The following is a 23,410-nucleotide window of genomic DNA, read 5'->3' on the forward strand; positions in this document are numbered from 1 at the left end:
ATAAGTTTGCGAAATGTTTTAAGTTTAATGCGTGTACACAGCCTACTACTGTTAAACAAGTTTGGTGGAGGGGAGATGTATTAAGCTCCATCTGTATGAGGCAATACATTCACGGTAGTAGTGGCACTTCTGTTTCGAGCTTTCACTGTAGCATCTATGAAACTCCAAATGACCGACAGAGGAGCAAAAACAGCTTCATACCTCATTCCGCAACGAAACGGTACGTGACGAAAACTCAGTGGTAGCAATAAATTATACAACGGTGGAAATGGAAAGTGGTACACAGTGAACTCCTTGAACAGCCGCCACAAAATTGATGCGCCAGTGTTTCCATGTCTGTGGCGCATTTTTATTAAAACTGCATTCTACTGTCTAACTTTTCAGGTGGACATCTCAACACTGCTTGCCAGGAAGACGTGCAGCTTAGTGCCAACTTTCGGATTTTCAGACGGGTCGAATATTGCCAGGTTAAATAAATAAACAAAATCACTAGCGTGAGTAACATAGGAGCATCGTACCAGTAGACGGCACAGACAGTTGGCTGTAGCGCAATGAGTGCAGGACGAAGAGTGTTAGGGTGGACTCAGCCATAAGAAGCGGGTCTTTCCATAAGGATTAAGCCACGAGATGACGATAGGACTGATCGACTGGCTCATATTAAAAGACGGATGAAAAATCTAGAATTTGGCAGTGTGTCGTCATCAAGAGGTGACCAGTAAATGCATGCGAATTTTTCCATAAGGGTAACACATTAATAAGTTTATTTACAATATGAAGACTTAATAACTGAGCTGCACACGACACTGAATGCTTTAGGTTCTTCTGTGGCACTGAGCTATATACATTGTAAGACGAAAAAAAAGACGCACCACGAAGGAATTATACGAATGGAACGGAAATCGATAGATGTGATGTAGATGTACAGACAAAACTGGCCGATTTATTCAAGAGAAAGGGCTTCACAAATTGGGCAAGTCAATATCTGGCCCTTATGCTAGCAGTTATTCAGCTTGGCATTGATTGTTGTTGGATGTCCTCCCGAGGGATATCGTGCTAAATTCTGTCCAATTGGCGCGTTCGTCAAAATTCCGAGCTGGTTGGAGGGCCTTAAACATAATGCTCCAAACTTTCTCGACTGGGCAGAGATCTGGCGACTTTGTTAGCCAAGGTAGGGGTTGGCAAGCACGAAAACAAGTAGCAGAAACTCTCACCGTGGCATTATCTTGCTGAAATGTTAAGTCTAAGATGGCTTGCCATGAAAGGCAACAAAATGCAGCGTAGAATATCGTCGACGTACTGCTGTACTGTAAGGATGCCGCAGATGACAACCAAAGGGTCGTGCTTTGAAATGAAGTGGTAAATTCACCGAATAAAAGCCTTTAGGAATGTATGGGGTCCTTGACTGGCGTATCCGAGAGAAGAGAAGAATGTAGTCTGGTTGCACAGATTGTTCTGTGACACATCTTAAATGCAAAACCGCGATACAGGTGCTCGATCAGTCTTAGAAAATATTACGTACCTGAACTATCACTGAATTGTGGGGCTCACTCGAGTAATCTTCTTGCTCTGTAGAACAAATTTAAACACGGTTTCTCAGAATAACTCTCAGTCTATAGCAAACGCATAAATCAGTATAAGTTTGAACTACCGGTATTGACCAGAGATGAATTACACGAGTGACCATTACAACCGTAGCACCATGGGACGGTGGATAACAAAAGATAAAGTGGCATCAAGCCTACTGCAAATCATTGTCATTTCACCGCTACCACACAAATCAGGCGTAATGCCATCTACATGCTTGCATAAAGAAAGATTTCGCAGCTGATTTCTCATTCATAAATGGCTTTTGAATGTTGTTTGTGTGTGGGAAGATAGAGTTAAGTCTCGTGTATTAAATGTCTATCAGCACGTTTCGGAATTCGAAAACAGCAGGATCGTGGCCTATCGACATTCCTGTTTATCGTTTTACGATACTGCTGCTCGTTTTGGTCGGGACAGTGAATATGAAATCGACGGGTTCAGGCGACCATACCCAATTGCTAATCAGGATCTCGACGGCCCCACGCGACTAGCGATAGATAGGACAGACGTGTTATTCGCTCGGCTCTGCAGGACCATATAGCCGCGTCACCTGCCTTGAATAATGAAGGGTTTCTTTGCAGTAAGACAAGTGGATAGTGAGACGACGTATGGGGCAGCACAGACTCTCAGTACGGCGACCGTTGCTGCGGCTTCCATTGATGTGGCAGCAGAGGTAAGTGCGCCGATAGTTGTGGACCCAACGACAACATCGGACACTAGAGTGACACCAGGCGATTAATTTTCAGGTGATTTCCATTTGTTCTTACAACATCACGACGGGCGTATCAGTGTGTGGAGGCTTCGAGGAGAGGAATGTAGCCAAATTGCAAACGTCATCATTATACTAACCCAGTACCAGACGTGACTATTTCTGGTGTTATTAGGTACACAAAACGATCATCTCTGGTTCACGTAGCAAGTCGTTTGGGCAAAAGGCGTTACGTATCTGTCAAGGATAGCAACCTCGATACAGGCGGTGAGCAATATTTTCAGATCTCTCAGCAATTGTAAGCGTAAGGCCATGCGTTGCTGAGAGACTGCCACGTCATCAATTGCCAGCAACTATGACATGTACCCTGGCATGGAGCTGAAGCAGTATGGAATGACGAGGCTGCATCTGTCATCCAAGCACAGTTCGACATGATATGTGTTGTTTCTGTCAAAGGTGGCAATTCTGTGTACTAAATATCTCACCTTGTATCCCTCCAAATCATTTGATAATTAAATCATTTATTTTTCATACCAGAGCGTGAATGTCCAATAAGAAAAAATTAATGTAAAACAGTTTTCAACATAAAGTTTCGTTGCTCAGATCTCAATTGATACATATGTTGATTACTAATTTCAGCAACGTTATATCGAAATATTCAGATCATCGAATACTTAAATTATAAAGCCCACGTATGTGATAAACTGAAGATCGCAATAGAACTTTACTGAAATTAGTAATCTGCATATGTGTCAGATGCGATATGGGCAATAAAACTTCTGTGGAGGAATCTTTATTACATTGGTACAGAGATCGTTCTACTTCTGACAATATCAGTTAATTAAAGTAAAAATTTGTTTTTTGCTGTTGTTGCTAGTACTGCAATTTTAATGGCCAGCAGTGTTTTGGCTTCACTGAATAGTCAGGGGGCAGTCTGACACACATGCACGAAGTTTTCTTGCTTAGTAGGAGTAATTTTATTGGTTCCTCCGTATTCACTCTAAATCTTGTGGAAAAATAAAAAATGGAAACGACTTGCCCAAGGTGGGTGGCAATACTATAAACAAGAGCACAAAATTTTTAGAGACGATTTGTCTGGGTCAGTAAAAAGCATCTAGGGGAGGGATTAACAAGTTCATCCCACCAAAAGACATAATCGGCTGTACATATAGGTACGGGCAGCTGGAGTGTTGTCGACTCGATTGTCAATCTCCATCGAGTCAGTTTGTTGCCACATGGTCATTGGTTGACAGCCGGCAGCTTTCATTTTAATATACCGCAGCTTTGGGGTGGTGCTAAGAGTAGCTCAACCTTACTTCCAGCCTAAGCGCCCTTCACGTAAAGCCGCTAGTCCGTGGCTGATGCAGCTGTTCGTCAGCATAGAGGTCAGGAGTGGAGGGCGTTGTAAAATGAAAAGTAATGAAGTGGAATGGACCCAGTTTATTCCTGTAACGATGATACATTGGTGCCTACGTAGGGCGGAGCAGCCCCAAGAGGGGTTGCCGTCTGCTCATCAGAGGGGCAGAGGCTAGAGGAGCGACTACTCGGGGCCGAGGTCAGAAGCTAAGAGAGCGCGGAGCTGTTTCCAAGCCGCCCTCGCCGCTCCCGGCCGCGTCCCCACGTGATCACACGATTAGTCTCTGATTGGAGGATTGATTCCGCCAACGCGCCTTGCTAGTAGCGTACCCCCGTCAGCGCAACCAACCTGTGGGACTTGAGTCTGACCGAGGAGCACGTGGCAGGAATGTGCCGACCATGGTCTTCCGGCCAGCACCTTCCACCACAGTATGCCCAAGCCGGCTACGGCCGAACATTATGCATGGAAAATTTATTTAATAAAATTTTGTCGGCAATGATCCCTCTTGGGGGGTCTCCTCCATGCACAAGCTGTATTATACTGGCCAGAGCAGCCACTCGCCGGTTCTGAATACACATGGGGCTTAGGTTGTTTGCAGTAATTAGACTGCAGCGGCAACATGCATTTTACATTTACTGGTGCAAGGCAGATGACGGAAGCACCACCAGATGTTTAAAGATTCAAATATCGAACCTCAAGGCGGGCCATCGAGCACAGAACAAAAACAGAAGGTGTACGAAAGCGACAACACACCGTATATCAGGATGGATGCAGGGATCAGAATAAAACTATGAAAATTGAATAGGAAATAGGCTGACACGCCGCCAAATCATAAAGACAGAACACTCTATGCAAAATAGCGTACGAATTACCTAGCATGAACCCATTTAAAAATATTCTGAAAAGACCTCGAGTGTGACTCTAGGAACAATCACGGAATGAATCTGCATAAACTCACCATGAACACAGAATAATCTCCAAAGATCTAGCTCCGAATGACTAGAATCGGAATGAAAACAAAATAAAAGCTTATACCACTTGATAATGCATCGAATGGTCTCATTATAATCTTCTAATAATCACAGTCTGCTATGACTCAGCACTTTTGTTTCTCTTCACCCCCCCCCCCCCCCCATTCCTGGCAAGTACTGTTGTCCTTCAGGGTACCTGTCAGTTTCATTGGGTGGTAGGTGGCAAAGAGCATGGGAATTCAGGTAGCGCTTTCATTCTACCTCCTGTTGCGGCACTCACCATTGCTGGTCATTTCCCTAGCCGCTTAGATACCGGATTTACTTGAGAAAATCCAGGTCTTTCTTTATATGCCTGAGCCGACAAGTATCTTTGTAACAGGAAGGCCTTTAAGCTCACATTTAAGTGTCACACGTCCTCAGAACCTGCAGCGTACCTTAGCTGTCAGCTATGACGACCACAGGCTGGCCGTGGGCAAGCCGCTCGCCAACCACAGCCGTGACCCGTCCAACTGTGTGTGGATTCCAATGTGCGATTGGAGAACCATATCACCCAGTGTTGACAGACTGTGGGCTGACGGCAAGTAGTCGGAATACACAGGTATTGACTTGATGGTGGAACCGACGCACCTGAGCCGTGAACAAGATCCCAGACCATTGCCCAGACACAGACGAGTGGACTGGGGCTGATCCACTTGACGAATTTGTCGCTGGACTGGTCAACCACTCGCCAAGTAGGTCAGCCCCAACATGTTCGGCTGTGTGTGGGGAATGGTCTCAAGGCCTGGTCCATGGTTTGGGTAAGTCTAGCCTACTGGCAATCTCCTACCTTGACGACTACTTGCCAGTAATACAGTCTGTAGCAGGACTTCTGCAAGCATCTAAACTGTCGGCAGTAGTCACAGATTAAATAAACAGTGACGAGCTTCATTAGAATTGAATACATATGGTACCAAAGCAAGGTTCGCGATATATGATTCGGTAGCAGTTTGTCATGCCATCAGCCATCGGATGGTCATCATTACGACAGCTCAGTGCAGGATGGTCAAGACTTACAATATTAGTGAGTTTGATGGGGACGTGTAATCATGTGGCACACTTCATTCTTGAGGCTGCGCAGGTCCAGTATTTCCACCAACTACCGTGTCAAGGGTGTACTATGATTATCTTGATTTGAAGGAAACCAGTCCCACAAGGTCAGGTACAGTCAACACCAGTGTGCTGATGACGTCTACTACTGTGAATAGTAAACGTGGATGGACTGGCTAGACGAGTGCAAATCGTTTGCCACTTCACGGCTGGACAGTATTAAGTGATGAGCGGCTGTTATCGACATTTATGCTGGCGAGATATCGGTGCCGGGAATTCCAAGACTTTCGAGGATGTTTTTTGATTTTATAAGGAGCTATCAGAAAGTTCCTGTTTCAGGGAATTGTTGCAGCGTATATCTAACCGGAATATAAGCAAGAGGTTAGCGTCCCATTCGCATCTTTCCGAAGTGCATGTGGGAAATGCGGAAACATGAACTATGGCGATGTCGTTGTCAAATGCGTCCAAACACGACCGATTTGCTGTTATTTTTTTCTTGGATGTCGAACGACAAACGCCAGCAGACATCAATCGGAGAAACAAGAATGTGCAATTCAGGCGTAACGTCCAGGAAAGCTGCGACGAGGGGTGCTGTTGCTTCATGATAACGCACGTCCCGGTATCGCAAAAGTAGTAGCGCACAAGATACGCCCTCTACAGTAGGAGACACTCGAGCAAGTGCCATACAGCCCTGATCTCTTCCCATGCCGTTACCACGGCTTCGGTCCCTTAAAAAAGGCCTTGAAGGATGGACGATTCCTGTTGGCCGAGAATATGCAGCATGGAGTTGCGGATTTCTTATTTCTATATCGTCAAGGGAAAGTATACCTTAGAGTATGGCATAAATTTCAATTTGACACATCTACTCTTTCCTGAGAGAAACGGCTGTAAACAGTCGGACAGACAGACAAATGGACAACAAAGTGACCCTATAAGGGTTCCGTTTTTATCGGTTGTGGTACGGAACCCTAGACACATCTCTTCCCCATCGGGTTCAGAAACCACCGACGCAGACTGTTCATAGCACGTCACATGGCACAGAGTTTACCAAAGGTGTAGGAACACAGGAAGTCATCGACGAAGAATGAGAAAGGATCGCTTGCGCTGATGAGTCGCAGTACACAATGTTGCGTGCTGCTGCTCTTCAGTACTGTCTCTACTTTACTAGTAATCCACGTTCTGTGCTCGCTAATCTATTCATTCTATTCTACAGCTTCTGTAGCTCTTCCTTATTTTCACAGAGGGCATCAGTTCAAAAATGGTTAAAATGGCTCTGAGCACTATGCGACTTAACTTCTGAGGCCATCAATCGCCTAGAACTTAGAACTACTGAAACCTAACTAACCTAAGGACATCACACACATCCATACCCGAGGCAGGATTCGAACCTGCGACCGTAGTGGTCGTTCGGCTCCAGACTGTAGCGCCTAGAACCGCTCGACCTCTCTGGCCGGCTGGCATCAGTTTCATCTGCTACTTCTATCACTGACATCCTTTCATCCTGGACCTTTTTTCTGTTTCCTTAACTGCTTCTGCCGGCCGAAGTGGCCGCGCGGTTCTGGCGCTGCAGTCTGGAACCGCGAGACCGCTACGGTCGCAGGTTCGAATCCTGCCTCGGGCATGGATGTGTGTGATGTCCTTAGGTTAGTTAGGTTTAACTAGTTCTAAGTTCTAGGGGACTAATGACCTCAGCAGTTGAGTCCCATAGTGCTCAGAGCCATTTGAACCATTTCTTAACTGCTTCTGTAACACACAGGTTCTTTTGGAGCACTTCTTTCTTGACTGTCCTGGTTCCTGAACGCATTGTATTACATTCCTTTTTCACTGTAGAGTACAACTGGTTTTCTGAAACTTTCTTACATCTTGCAGAATGTTGTCGAACACTCTTCTAACTCACAAATGGTATGAAGGTGTGTTTATAATCCTTAAGATTTGCTCTGATTATGAAGCACAATGTCAGAACTGCTTCCTAAAGTCTACCAAACCGTCATCTAACAGATCCTTGATTTTTTCCTCAATTTTTTCATTCTTACATACATCAAGAAGATTAATGACAGTTCTCGCGATTACACGCCCCTGGAAACGTACAAGAGGTATAGATCAGATTTAGCAGCTGGGAGGTATGTATCTGTGAACGTTGGCGGGAAGACGGCATAGCCAGCTAGTCGCTTACCGCCGGAGACTCCAGTGGAATGACGAGCCAGAGGCCGGCCTTGGTGTCCAGGAAGGCGTCGACGTCTGCTTGCGAGGCGTCTGTCACGAGCAGACCACTGTGCGCGTCGGAGCCGACATCGACTGCCTGAAAACAAAAACAGAAAAGAAGACGGCGTCATCTGTGCGTGCTAGAAGGCAGGAGCCACTTCGATGCAGGAACTGAATTGAAGGTAATAACGCCATGGATTCATTTAATTGGCTCAAATGTTGAATAGAGATATGCAAAATGTCTGACTGTTAACCTGTTATGCAATGGTACCTCCCTTATGGATCCCTTTGAAAATAATTGGCCTTTATTTACTATTTTTGTTAGATATACACTACCGGCCATTAAGATGCTACACCACGAAGATGACGTGCTACAGACGCGTAATTTAACCGACAGGAAGAAGATGCTGTGATATGCAAATTATTAGCTTTTCAGAGCATTCACACAAGGCTGGCGCCGGTGGCGACACCTACAACGTGCTGACTCGAGGAAAGCTTCCAACCGATTTCTCATACGCAAACAGCAGTTGACCGACGTTGCCTGGTGAAAAGTTGTTGTGATGCCTCGTGTAAGGAGGAGAAATGCGTACCATCACGTTTCCGATTTTGATAAAGGTCGGACTGTAGCCAATCGCGATTGCGGTTTATCGTATCGCGACATTGCTGCTCGCGTTGGTCGAGATCCAATGACTGTTAGCAGAATATGGAATCGGTGGGTTCAGGAGGGTAATACGGAACGCCGTGCTGGATCCCAACGGCCTCGTATCACTAGCAGTTGAGATGACAGGCATCTTATCCAGATGGCTGTAACGTATCGTGCAGCCACGTCTCCATCCTTGAGTCAACAGATGGAGACGTTTGCAAGACAACAACCATCTGCACGAACAGTTCGACGACGTTTGCCAGCAGCATGGACTAGCAGCTCGGAGACTATGGCTGCGGTTACCCCTGACGCTGCATCACAGAAAGGAGCGCCAGCGATGGTGTACTCAACGACGAACCCGGGTGCACGAATGGCAGAATTTCATTTTTCGGATGAATTCAGGTTCTGTTTACAGCATCACGATGGTCGCATCCGTGTTTGGCGACATCGCGGTGAACGCACATTGGAAGCTTGTATTCGTCTTCGCCATACTGGCGTATCAGCCGGCGTGATGGTATGGGGTGCCATTGGTCTCGGTCACCTCTTGTTCGCATTGACGGCACTTTGAACAGTGGACTTTACATTTCAGATGTGTTACGACCCGTGGCTCTCCCGTTCATTCGATCCCTGCGAAACCCTACATTTCAGCAGGATAATGCACGACCGTATGTTGCAGGTCCTGTACGGGCCTTTCTGGATACAAAAAATGTTAGACTACTGCCCTGGCCAGCACATTCTCCAGATTTCTCACCAATTGAAAACGTCTGGTCAATGGTGGCCGAGCAACTGGCTCGTCACAATACGGCAGTCGCTACTCTTGATGAACTGTGGTATCGTGTTGAAGCTGCATGGGCAGCTGTACCTGTACACGCCATCCAAGCTCTATTTGACTCAATGCCCAGGCGTATCAAGGCCGTTATTACGACCAGAGGTGGTTGTTCTGGGTACTGATTTCTCAGGCTCTATGCACCCAATTTGCGTGAAAATGTAATCACTTATCAGTTCTAGTATAATATATTTGTCCAATGAATACCCTTTATCATCTGCATTTCTTCTTCGTGTAGCAATTTTATGGCAATTAATGGCCAGTAGTGTAATTTTTTATGTAGGAAAGGGAAAACTGGTGTTTGTAAGGAGTAGTGAAGGTTCTCTCACATTTATGACACCAAACTTATCATACATTAATCAAAAATGGAAAAAAAAGGAAATTTTTAATCAGTAATGGAAGTGATACATTCAACAATTATGGAAACTATGCAAAATTTAAGCATAATTGAACTTCTAATTTCATCGTTTTCAAGTTCAGCACAGCCCTGACTTTTTTACAGGTCCACTATCACATGCTTCATGATACACATGTTTTAACTATGTGCACTGGATACAATCCTTCTTGCTCCTTTTGTCGTAGAAGAAATCACTGCATTGAAGATCCTTATTACAGGACTTGGAGTGTCCTTTGATTGAGGTCTTCTTGCGAGAACTTGCAAGACCCCATGTTGATGCTGGTGATCAACCAGTATTGAACAACTCTCTATTGAGAAATGTTGCGCGTGTATGTGTGTGTGTCTGGAGCTTATGGGCGCTCAACGGCGAGATATCAGCGCCCATAAATGTTACTTTGGATTACGGCCAAGTTTCCTAACTGACGTCTTCCATTTATCCTTGTTCAGTCAGTCTTGAAGAATGAATATATCCACCAGGATGTTACGTACAGATTCGAATGTATATGAAGGCTCGTTTTATTAGGCAACATCTAAAAATCTTTGAATATCTAAGCATATCTTATTACTTTAGATACAGGTGCTTGACGATAGACAGTAACTCGAGATGGGACTCGGAATGTATGCGGTCTCCACAGGTGGCGAAAATAGGTTTTCAAGCTAAAGACGTCGTTATTGGCTTCCAGCTTGTTGATGCAAACGAATGCACACGAAGTATACCAGAAAATATAAATATGTAGGTGAGAGGAAAGGTTACTACCAACGTGCATTTGTCAGGTGGTAACAACGGTTGATCGTTCCGTAATGGCGAGCCCAGGAAGGTGGGAAAAATTGCTGTAGTCGTGGATGATTTCAGTGTTATCAAAGCGAAAAACCCATGTGGGAGTAATGACAATCCAAAAAGCTGAAAGAGGCAATGGGACACAGATAAAGAGCTACGCAGTACGTTTATTAGTGTGGTAGCAGTGGTTACTTATGACAATAATTAGAAACATATTTAGTCCTAAAAAACTTAAGTGATTACAGTTAAACAAAATAGGGTGCAGCTCTATTGGATGAGCTACTAACACTCCCTTTAAACATGACTGACACCCAGCAAAAATATTCTGCACACTAATTATAAATTAAAGCTCGACTGATTAGATAAACAGTATTCACAAAGGCAGCATGTAACAGAACGCAGGATTAAGTACCTGTCGACATAAAACAGAAGTGTGGTATAAAAATTGAGGATCTGTTAGGTGACAATCAGTTTGGCGTTAGGAAAGGCAAAGGCGCCACAGAGGCAGATCTGACGTTGCGCTCTATAATGGAAACAAAACTGAAGAAACATCAAGACACGCTCATAGGATTTGTCGACCTGGAGAAAGCGTTCGACATTGTAAAATGGTGCAAGATTTTCGAAATTCTGATTAAAATGGGAACAAGCTACATGGAAAGACAGGTAGTATACAATATGTACATAAACGAAAAGGAAACAATAAGACTGGAAGGCCAAGGGCGAAGTGCTCGGATTAAAAAGGGAGTAAGGCAGTGATGCAGTCTTTCGCACCTTCTGTTCAATCTCTGCATCGAAAAAGCACTGAGAGAAAAAAGGTAAGTTTCAAGAGCGTGATTATAATTGAAGGTGAAAGAATATCGATGATAGATTCGCTGATTACATTGCTGTTCTCAGTGAAAGTAAAGAGGAATTACAGGATATGTAGAGAAGAATTACAAGATATGTTCAGTAGACCATGTAATGAGTACGGGATGGAGATTAGGAGTAAATCGGAAAAAGACAAAGGTAATGAGATGTGTCAGATGCGAGATTGCCGAGAAACTTAACGTCAAAATTAGTGATCACGAAGCAGACGAAGTAAAGGAATTCTGCTACCTTGAAAGCAAAATAGCCCATAACGGACAAACCAAGGAGCGTATAAAAAGCGTACTAACATAGACAAAGTGGGCATTCCTCGCAAAGAGAAATCTATTGGTACCATACATAGTCCTTAAGAGGAGGTTTACTATCTTTTGGTTCAAAAACTCAATTTTTTTAAATTGCATTTTTGTATCCATAAAAGTGTTTAGAATCCACCCCTGAAACGGTTTTTCCGAATACGGAACAGAAATGTTTGTTATTCGCGGTTGAACAAAAAAATGCTCCTGCCTGAAATCGGCCTTTTTCAGGCACCAGTTTTTTTTCTTTTGGAGGACGAGTTATTGTACCGGTGCTTGGGAGGAAACACACAAAATTCAAATGAAAGTTTGAACGCGTGTGTTTGGAAGTTAGCCCCTAAGCATTTGCATTCTGGTGCGAAGACTGTGGAGACTGCGACTTTCCTGGCAGTGAGCAGCTTCAACGAAGGGTATTCAGCAATTCTGAAGACCATGACAACGATGGACGTCACCCTGGGACTCTATTCGACGCAGTTCGCCAAGCATTCGGACGACCACCGGATTCAAGCGGCCGAATGCCGCTTGTCACCGGCCGTACGAGCGACTCTGGAGCATCGCGGGATGGCCCAAATGGAACAGAACGCCCTCTATGAGGAAGAGAAAGGACTAGTTTATGGACCCGGAATAGCAGATTGAACGTACGTTGCATAATATTGCATTTATATGTAGCCAAAACTTCAAACGCGTTTTTCTCGAAGTAACTTTTTCTTATCGCGCGGTGTGGTAACTTCAAATCTACTGAACCGATTGGCATGATTTTTTGTTTCTGACGAAGCTAAGTAAATTGTCTAGGAGTTGTACCACTTTTATTCCGATCCATCAACTATAAATAGTTTTACTTGGCCGACAAAGTCGAAAAATCGATGAAAAAACACTATTTTTTTTCAAATGGCCGCCATTTTTGTTTCCTATGGTCCAAATAACTTAAGCGAGCTACAACTCCTAAAGAATCTTATATACTTCGCTAACGTCAACTCAACTTAGATTTCAGACGAGCCGGCTGACCTGTGACATACCACGCGTGGAGGTCTACATAGAAATTTTGTTTCGTTCTGATGGCACTTCCGCCTTTTTTCTTTGACATTTCCGGTCGAAAAAATTTCAGTTTGTAGAGGAAATATCAATAAACATTTCGACCAAATGTGACAATGATATCTGTAACATATCCCGAGAAAAAAAATCTCAAAGAACATGCTTTTTTCGGGCCAAAGATAGTTAACCTCCCCTTAATGTGAGGAAGAATTTCCTGGGAATGTGCGTCTGGAGCACAGCGTTGTATGTTAGCGACAATGAGAAAACCAGAATAGAAGAGCATAAAAGCAAGTGAGACTAGGTACTACGGAAAAACTGAAAGTTAGGTGGACTGATAAGGTGAGTAATGAGGAGCCTCACCGTAGATCTGATGAAGAAAGTAAAAGGAAAACAATGATAAGAACAAGGGTGGAGATGACAGGACATGTGGTAAGACATCTGGGAATAACTTATATGGTACTAGAAGGAGCTGTAGAGGGTAAAAACTGTAGAGGAAGACAGAGATTGGAATACATCCAACAAATAATTGACAGCGTAGAGTGCAAGTACTACTCTGAGTAAATTGCTGCAAGTTGACTGATTATTATTTTCCTTAATGAACCTAATAACCAAACATCCCACAAAAAACTACGGAACATAAAATCTGATGGAAAAACAGTGAAAATTCTTACATGGCACATAAGTTAACAAGTAAACTTTAGTATTGTTTTTATTTGCGAAAAAACGCACAGGTGTCACGGGTAAGTTGAAATTGTTGTTATTGTGGATGAGTTGTTTTGTAAGATCACAGAGGAATCAGCGTTTGCTGGCTCGTCCATTTTTGCAATCTGAGTTAAAATTAAATCAGATAAAACGTAAGAAGGAAGGAAGACTAGAGTTTAACGTCCTGTCGACGGCGCGGTCATTACAGACGGAGCACAAGCTCCGATAGCGAAAGGCTAGGGAGAGAAATCGGCCGTGCCCTTTTGAAAGCAATCATCCCGGCATTTGCCTGGAGCGATTTGGGGATATCGCGCACAAGGTAAATCTGGATAGCCAGACAGGAACATGAACCGTGGTTCTCTCGAATGCGAGGCCAGCTTGCTAACCATTGTGCCACTTCGGTAGATAGATACAATGTTCGGTGTATTGTACGAAGAATGGACTCAGCGTGACAACAGACGCTGCTCGATGACGGACTATAAAGAAGGGAGGCTATTTTGAAACGAGAACAGGAACAAGCAAGATTTAGACAACGTAGATCAACAATGGACCCAATACTAAAAATTTCCAGTAGTATCAGAGAAACACGCAACGGAGGGGAATGTGTGCTGGCACTGTTCCTAGATATTGAAAGAGCCTTTGATAAAGTTTGGCACAGTGGTCTGTTACACAAGCTCAGTGGTCGAGGCTTCTCGCCGCAGATTACGCGGCTATCCAGAAATATAATTTTCGACCTGCGTAAGTTTTCGAGAACACTGACTGCTCATATGTGTTCTGTCCGACGGCAGGGGTTGCAGAAGGGACTGTACTCTTGTACTCTCATGTACGCTACACAGTCTATGCAAAGCGGACATCTTATAGCCATCTAAATGGCACGAGATCATTACTTTACACACAGACGACATAGCTTCCTGATGGTTAGATCTATCTGCAGGAGGAGTAAAAGTCGCCACAACAGAATAGCTTACCCCACTAGAAATCTGGCTACGATGACGGTGGTTTTCGCCTCAGTGCTACAAAAAGCCAAATGGTGCTACTGAATCACAGTAACACCTCTCGAAAGGGAGATTTACAGGCAACAAAACAACCAACCTGTGGTATAAAAACATTGACGGAAGGCGTAAATATAAATATGCATCAAATGAAGCAGGAAAAAGGAATACAGGAGTCCAGCTGTCAATAGGGAAATTAAAGACACCTATGGGGAAAACAAAAGCTGTTTATACGTAGCGACTGACAAAAGACGGAAGCACTCAGGAGACACAGTCGGATGTAACTTCGTACACGTACATAATATCGGCAGGTATATAAATGATTAAAAGCTTAATTCTATGACATGCAGAATGGCCGCCATAATGCATTAGTGTTAAATGTAAGCGTAGGCTTCCGCGGCCGTTGTCTCCGTCAGTAAAATTCTTCTGGGCAGATGACCACATTGTCAGTATATAAAATTGTCAGACGTTTCGGACACTGTTGCAAGTGGCCGAAAAGTCAGACAATTTTATGTACTGATTCAGTCAGCTCAGCCCTGAGGAAGGCCACTTGCAACAGTAGCCGAAACGTGAGAAAATTTTATATATTGATAATGCAGTCAACAACCCAGAAGAATTTTATTGACTCTGCATTAGTGTTGTTACCAGGCCTGATAGGATGCATAAGCGGCGAAACAACGTCAGATGTTGACTGATCACCGTGAAAGGCACAACTGCAGTGTACTCGTATTAGGCAGCGCTATCACCAACTGACATTGTTTGAAATGGTTCGTCATTGTGGATGTTCATTTGACCGACCGGTCGAGTCATGCAATGTCCAGATTTTTGGAGCATTCGGATATGACAGTGCCCCACTGTTTGTCTTTAAGGGAACGTGCGGGCAGGAATACTTGTCGTCAAGGTTCCGGTCGACCACGTGTGACCACCACAAAGAAGGGCCGCCGTCTTGTGCACCAAGCCCCCATTTCACATCTGCGCCTGCCATGCGAGAACAAGTAACGGACTCTCCGCAACGTTGGTCGGAGACTAGCTGCAGCTGGACAGGGAAATTACTGTCCCATACTTAGGCTGTCGTTAACACCTCAACAAAAAACGACTGCGTTTGGAGTCGCGTCGTGACCGGGAGGCATGGCCTTCTGATGATTGGCAGCTTATTGAGTTCAGCAATGAATCGCGTTTCTGCACTACGCCACATACCATCGGCGGCGATTACAGCTGCAAACGGCCGGCCGCGGTGGTCTCGCGGTTAAGGCGCTCAGTCCGGAACCGCGCGACTGCTACGGTCGCAGGTTCGAATCCTGCCTCGGGCATGGATGTGTGTGATGTCCTTAGGTTAGTTAGGTTCAAGTAGTTCTAAGTTCTAGGGGACTGATGACCACAGAAGTTAAGTCCCATAGTACTCAGAGCCATTTAAACCATTTTTACAGCTGCAAACAATTTTGCTTCGGGCGCCATGTTGTCGGAAGCCATTATGTATGACCTCACGTAACGGTCGGTTGTGACTGAAGAAACTCTGACGTCACAATGGTATGTCATGGACATCCTGCGTCCTCGTGGATTACCTGTCATGGAACAGGTCACGATAATGCTCGTCAACAGGACAATGCACGTAAAAACTTGGCATATGTCTGAATTAAATGTCTGTTTTGGTTAGTGTAGCTCAATGTCAGTTAGACCGTCAATGAGAGAGCACCTCGAGTTCCTGCTGCTAATAAGCTGAGTACACTGTTCGTTTGTTACATATTTCTCGAGCTTCAAACCGGAGCTACTTCAGTAATGGATAGGAACTGTGATTGCTGTGTACAGATGCGAGCTGAGTTGGTGACCCTTCTCTCACAGCTCCAGCTGGTGTTGGCTTCCGTCACACAGCTTGAGGCTGCTGCCAAGGGGCATCACAGTGGGGGTCGGACGCGAGGATGCGAGGGACGCCGAGCACGTCCCCCCGTGTCCCTCGACCGGTCCACTGCTGTGGCCGCCCCAGGTACTGCCTGCACTCAGGTTGACTCTTCACCTGTGGTCGAGTGGGAGATCATTCCAAAGTCTGGCAGGCAGCGAAAGACTTTCTGATGGGCCGATCGTAGGGCCTCACTGGTTCGTTTGACGAACAGGTTTCGGCCGTTATCTGTGGCTGACGAAGTCTCTAAGCTAGATGCAGTCGTCCACCCTGTTCCAGAGAAAACTTCTCGGCTCGCATGATCTGGGCATTTACAGAGGGTGGGTTTGCTGGTAGTTGAAAGCTTCAACGTTAGGCGCGTAATGAGGCCCCTTAGGAACATGGCTGTCAAAGAAGGGAGGGAAGCCAGTGTGCACTCCGTGTGCATATCAGGGGGAGTCATTCTGGATGCGGAAAGAGTGCTTCCGGATGCCATGGAGAGTACAGGGAACAGCCAACTACATGTGGTGGCTTATGTCAGTACCAATGACGTAATGACGTGTGTCACTTTGGATCGGAGGAGATTCTCTCTGGTTTTGGGCGGCTAGCGGAAATGGTAAAGACGCCAATCTTGCTTGTGAGATTACGGCGGAGCTCACCATCTGCAGCATCGTCGATAGAACCGACCGTGTCCTTTGATGCAGAGCCGAATGGAGGCTCTGAATCAGAGGCTCAGGCGGTTCTGTGACCGTGTAGGCTGCAGATTCCTTGACTTGCGCCATCGGGTGGTGGGTTTCCGGGTTCCGCTTAATAGGTCAGGAGTCCACTACACACAGAGAGTGGCTACACGGGTTGCAGGAGCTGTGTGGAAGGGACTGGGCGGTTTTTTAGGTTAGAGGGTCTCAGGAAAACATAGTAAGGGCGTCCATCTAAATGGGGACAGGTAAAACATAGTAAGGTAGTTGTAGAAACGATCGATATTGTAGCTGTAAATTGTCGTAGCTGTGTTGGGAATGAACCAGAGCTCCAAGCCCTAATAGAAAGCATTGAAGCTCAAATAGTTACAGATATGGCAAACTGGCTAAAGCTGGAAATAAGTTCAGCCGAAATTTTTTCAAACGACCTAACAGTGCTCAGAGAGGATAGATTAAATACAGTTGGTGGTGGAGTATTTATTGCTGTCAGAAGATTTTACCTTGTAGTGAAATTGAAGTAGATAGTTTCTGTGAAATATTGGGTAGAGGTTATACATGACAATCGGACTAAACTATTAATTGGATCGTTTTACTGGACACCGACTCAGAAGATAGATTTGCTGAACAGTTCAAAGAAAACTTGAGTCTCATTTCAAAGTGGTACCCCACTCAACCAATTATAGTCGGTGGTGACTTCAATCTACCCTCGATAAGCTGGAAAAATTATACCTTTTTAAAGCCGGCGGCAGGCATAAAACGTCATCAGAATTTGTACTGAAGTCTTTCTCAGAAAATTATTTTGAACATATAGTTCATGAGCCCACTCGTAAATGGTTGCGAAAGCATACTTGACCTCTTAGCAACAAATAATCCTGGACAATTAGGGAGTATCTCGACGAATACAGGGATTAGCAACCACAGGCTGCTAAGCTGAATAACGTAGCACCCACAACCATCAAAAAGAAACGCAAAATACATCTATTCAACAAAGCTGATAAAAATGCCGATAACACCTTTTTGAGAGTAAGTCCCCACTCATTCCGATCTGATCATGTAAGCGTAGAAAAGGTGTGGAATGGTTTCAGAGACATAGTATCGACGGCAATTGAAAGATATATACCACATAAATTAATAAGTGGTGGTACTGGTTCCCCATGGTCCACAAAACGGGGCAGATCGCTGTTGCGGAAGGAACGAAAAAAGCACACCAAATTTAAAAGAACGCAAAATCCCCAAGATTGACAAAGTTTTGAAAAAGTTAGAAATACGGCGCGTACTTCAATGCGAGATGCGTTTAGTAATTTCCACAATGAAACTGTCTCGGAATCTGGCACAAAACCCAAAGAGATTGTGATTGTACACGAAGCACACCAGTGACAAGATGCAACCAATACCTTCACTGCCCGATAACACTAAGGCAGAGTTATTAAACACGGTTTTCCGAAACTCCTTCACCAAAGAAGACGAAGTAAATATTCCTGAATTCCAATCAAGAACAACTGCCAAAATGAGAAACATAGAAGTAGATATCTTCGGTGAAGCAAAGCAGCTTAAATCACTTAATAAAGGTGAGGCCCCCGGTCCAAATTGTATACTAGTCAGGTTCCTCTCAGAGTATGCTGATACTGTAGCTCCATATTTAGCAGACAACTGCTCGCTGACAGAAAGATCCGTACCTACAACTGCTCGCTGACAGAAAGATCCGTACCTAAAGACTGGAAAATTGCTCAAGACACACCAATACCCAAAAAGGAAAATAGGAGTAATCCGCTGAATTACAGGCCCATATCACTAACGTCGATTTGCAGTAGGGTTTTGGAACATATACTGTGTTCGAACATTATGAATAATCTCGAAGAAAACGATTTATTGACACACATTCGTCACGGATTCAGAAAACATAGTTCTTGTGAAACACAACTAGCTCTTTATACTCATGAAGTAATGAGTGCTATCGACAGGAGATATTAAATTGGTTCCTTATTCTTAGATTTCCAGAAGGCTTTCGACACCGTTCCTGACAAGCGTCTTCTAACCAAACTGCACGCCTACGGAATATCGCCTCAGTTGTGCGACTGGACTCGTGCTTCCTGTCAGAAAGGTCACAATACTTAGTAATAGACGGAAAGTCATCGATCGAAACAGAAGTAATATCTGGCGTCCCCAAGAAAGTGTTATAGGCCCTCTATTGTTCCTTATCCATATTAACGACATAGGAGACAATCTGAGTAGCCCTCTAAGATTGCTTGCAATGATGCTGTCATTTGCCGTCTTGTAAAGTCATCAGATGACCAAAACGAGTTGCAAAATGATTTAGATAAGGTATCTGTGCAGTGCGAAAAAGGGTAATTAACCCTGAATAAAGAAAACTGCGAAGTTATTCACATGAGTACTAAAAGAAATACGCTAAATTTCGATTCGCGGTAAGTCACACAAATCTGAAGGCTGTATATTCAACTAAATACTTAGGGATTACAATTACAAATAACCTAAATTAGAACAATCACATAAATAATGTTGTGGGTAGAGTAAACCAAAGACTGCGATTCATTGGCAGAACACTTAGAAGGTGCAACAGGTCTACTAAAGAGACTGCCTGATTTGATTTGATTTGATTTTAGCAGTGAAGCTAAAACAACTTTGGTCTAACCCGCCACTGCCTGCACCGAAACCGATTTTATTGTGCGATATTGCTCCCTGTATATCTAGTAAAGCCAACCAGTGCGTTTAAATAGTACGAGGAGTCCCTTTATCAGTTCTTTGTTAGACACAATTTTTTTCAGCTTCAGTTATCCTGAAAATTCTGTGCCCCTTACTCTCCAATACAGTGCATTCGAAGATTAGGTGTGATGCAGTTTCTTCACTCTCCTCACAAATCCTACACTTAGGGTCTTCTTCTGTTATACCCATTGTACGTAGGTGTTTTTTCAAAATTCCCTTGGCCGTTCATCAGTCCAACCATGAGATTAATCTCTTTCCTGTTCAGGCTCAGGATTATAGAGCTTTTAAAACACGGCTGTGGCATCATTACCTTGCCATGTTTTTGTTTATATACCTTGGTCCAGTATTCTATGTGCAGTTTTCTGAGCCAGTTCCGCAGTTCTAGTGTTATCATAGCCTTGGTGATTGTCAGGACAGGTTCCGGTCCAATGAATGGAATCCTTGGCCCCAACCTGGCCAATCTGTCGGCTTGTTCATTGCCATCGATCCCTGAGTGGCCAGGGACCCACACTAGGTTTACCCTATTGCTTCCCCCTAGCTCCACCATCACCCTGTGACATTCTGAAACCATCTTAGATCTTGTTGCAGGAGCTGCCAATGATTTCTGGCCTGCCTGGTTGCCTGAAAAGCTGTAGATGCTACTGCCCTTTAAGTACCTATGCACATTCTCTTCCACACACGCCCTGATTGCAGTGATTTCGGCTTGGAATACCGAGGCCAGTTTTCCTATAGATATGATGCCCTCCAGTCTTGGCTGAACCCCGTACACCCCAGCCACAGCGCCTTGGTCTGATTTCGACCCGTACGGTGTCGAACTGTTTTTTCCAATTACTCCCTGCTTCCAACTATTATACAGTAAGTCTTGTTGAAGCATATGGGAGTTATTATATAGTCGGCCGGCATTTCCCCAACCATTCCTATATTTACCACATTCACTACTTTAGTGTGAGATTCTGGATATCCCAATGAGATCCACTTTGTACCAGTTTTGACTCTGTATGCACCAGCTGCTGCCTCCATCTTGACGCAAAGGTTTAGTGGAGGCATGTCCAGCATGGCTTCCATTCCAGCGGTTGGTGTGTCGCTAATTCCGCCTGTTATGGCTAAGAAGGCCAGTCAAAAGAGACTGCTTACACCACGTTTGTCGGCCCTATTCTGGAGTATTGCAGTGCGGTGTGAGATCTACATCAGGTGGGACTGACGTATGACATCGAAAAAGTTCAAAGAAGGGCAGCTCATTTTGTATTATCGCGAAATAGGGGAGAAAGTGTTACAGACATGATACATGAATTCGAGTAGCAACCATTCAAACAAAGGCGTTTTTCGTTGCGACGGGATCTTCTCACGAAATTTCAATCACCTGTTTTCTCCTCCGATTGCGAGAACATTCTACATAGCGAGAAATGATCATCGCTATAAAATAAGAGAAATCAGGGCTCGCACACAAAAATATAAGTGCTCGTTTTTCCCGCAGGCCGTCCGAGGTTGGAGCGGTAGAGAGACAGCTTAAAGACGGTTCATTGAACTCTCTGCCAGGCACTTTATTGTGAATAGCAGAGTAATCACGCAGATGTAGATGCGTGATGTTGAGGTACTGTTGTGGCCACCAAGATTTCTGGATCTGTCCTCGATAGAACATGCTTGCGATGAATTCGGACAACAGTATACAGGCTACCAAGGGCCAGTTACAATTGTGGACCAACTGCCTCAGGAGAGGCTACGACGCCTTTATAACACTGTTTCCACCTGAATCAGTGCATGCATCCAGGTTAGTGGAGTTGCAACGTCATATTGATAAGCGAGCTCAAGTTGCCAAGTTCGTTGTAAATTACACTCGATTTTGTAATCGCTGCAGTAACATCAGACACTCTCTTGACCCGTGAAGTTTGATTTCTTTTCCTCCTCCAATTCTGGGATACTGTTATCTACCTAAAGGTTGGATTGAATACGATAGTGCTTTACTAGGCCCGATCCTAATAGAGGTGGTATGCTATTGGCAACATCTGGCTTTTGATGTAACCCACCTTACTAGATATAGAACGGGTGTATAGTTCAATGTGGATTTCGAATCACGGTACAACTCGGCATTTTTCACATTAACAGTGGCAGATGTGTAAGAAGTTAAACGTGACAGATGTAAATCCTAGGACTGACCAGTGATCAAACCCGAGACTTTTTGTTCCATTGTCTCGGATTTTGCCACTGAGCAACCGACACATGTTTGTAAAATAACACGCACACAGGTATCCTGATAGTACGCGAGAATTTAAGATGCTGATCATTCTTCCTGGTAACATCTGGTGATATCTAAAAACTTAATTGATCAACGGCATTTGTTGTCGAATTAAGAAACAAAGGAAACCTCGTTCCTTTTTCGTTTAGTGTCAAGCGATTCTTGGCGAGACGCTGTCGGCCAACAACTACATTCAGCTCTTTTAACCGTTTTGTTTATCGAAACAATAGAATTTTTTCGTAAAAACGATTAAAGTCATGAAAAAGGAGATATAAAGCATAATACATTGTAGCAAAGAGTTAAACAACATAAAAACATTTTGATAATAATGTGAGGTTTGATTCTTGATATCATGACGATGATTGGTAATGATTGTTGACATGGCAGCAATATTTTGATGTACCGGGTGATCAAATAGTCAGTATAAATTTGAAAACTGAATAAATCACGGAATAATGTAAATAGAGAGGTAAAAATTGACATACATGCTTGGAATGACATGGGGTTTAATTAGAACCAAAAAATACAAACGTTCAAAAAATATTCGACAGATGGCGCTTCATCTGATCAGAATAGCAATAATTAGCATAACAAAGTAAGACAAAGCAAAGATGATGTTCTTTACAGGAAATGCTGAATATGTCCACCATCATTCCTCAACAATAGATGTAGTCGAGGAATAATGTTGTGAACAGCACTGTAAAGCATGTCCGGAGTTATTGTGAGGCATTGGCGTCGGATGTTGTCTTTCAGCATCCCTAGAGATGTCGATCGATCACGATACACCTGAGCGACTTCAGGTAACCCCAAAGGTAATAATCGCACGGACTGAGGTCTGGGGACCTGGGAGGCCAAGCATGACGAAAGTGGCGGCTGAGCACACGATCATCACCAAACGACGCGCGCAAGAGATCTTTCACGCGTCTAGCAGTGCTTGGTTTTTTTATTTTTGTTCTAATAAAACCCCATGTCATTGCAAGCATGTGTGTCAATTTTTACCTCTCTATCTACATTATTCCGTGGTTTATTAAGTTTTCTAATTTATACTGACTTTTTGATCACCCGGTAGTTATGCGAGTGACCGTGTGTTGTATAGATATCAACGGTAAGCTCCATGTAGTTGTAGATACAGGAAACCGGGTCTTTAACTGTAGAAAGACGGAGATACATATTGTAGAAACATATGTATTGAATGTCTATGCTTCATAAACAGATGTGTAATTTGGACTGTGGGTGTGGTAGGTGAGTATAGGATAATACCGTTTGTTTCATGGAGAGGGTATGGAAGGAATGGATTACATTACATTACAAGAATAGTTGTCAGCTCAGATGCGGTAGGTTACTGAGCGGCTGATGACTTAGGAGACGCCAGTGTCAGCGAAGATAAACTGGCTGTGGGAGAGTTTCTTCCTTCTCAACATCGGCCGCTATGCTATGTGGTGTGTGTCTGTT

The 23,410-nt window shown here is 44.1% G+C and overlaps 1 protein-coding gene across 1 annotated transcript in view; it reads right to left on the bottom strand.

The window, feature by feature from the left end:
- LOC124575455 (ionotropic receptor 21a) overlaps positions 1 to 23,410 on the bottom strand; it is a 185,340-nt gene that overhangs the window by 138,802 nt on the left and 23,128 nt on the right. Inside the window, exon 2 of the mRNA XM_047131196.1 lies at positions 7,881 to 8,006. Coding sequence (XP_046987152.1) covers positions 7,881 to 8,006 — 126 coding nt within the window. The remainder of the gene's footprint in view (positions 1 to 7,880; positions 8,007 to 23,410) is intronic.

This window comes from Schistocerca americana, chromosome 1 (genome assembly GCF_021461395.2).
Source record: "Schistocerca americana isolate TAMUIC-IGC-003095 chromosome 1, iqSchAmer2.1, whole genome shotgun sequence".
NCBI lineage: Eukaryota > Metazoa > Arthropoda > Insecta > Orthoptera > Acrididae > Schistocerca > Schistocerca americana.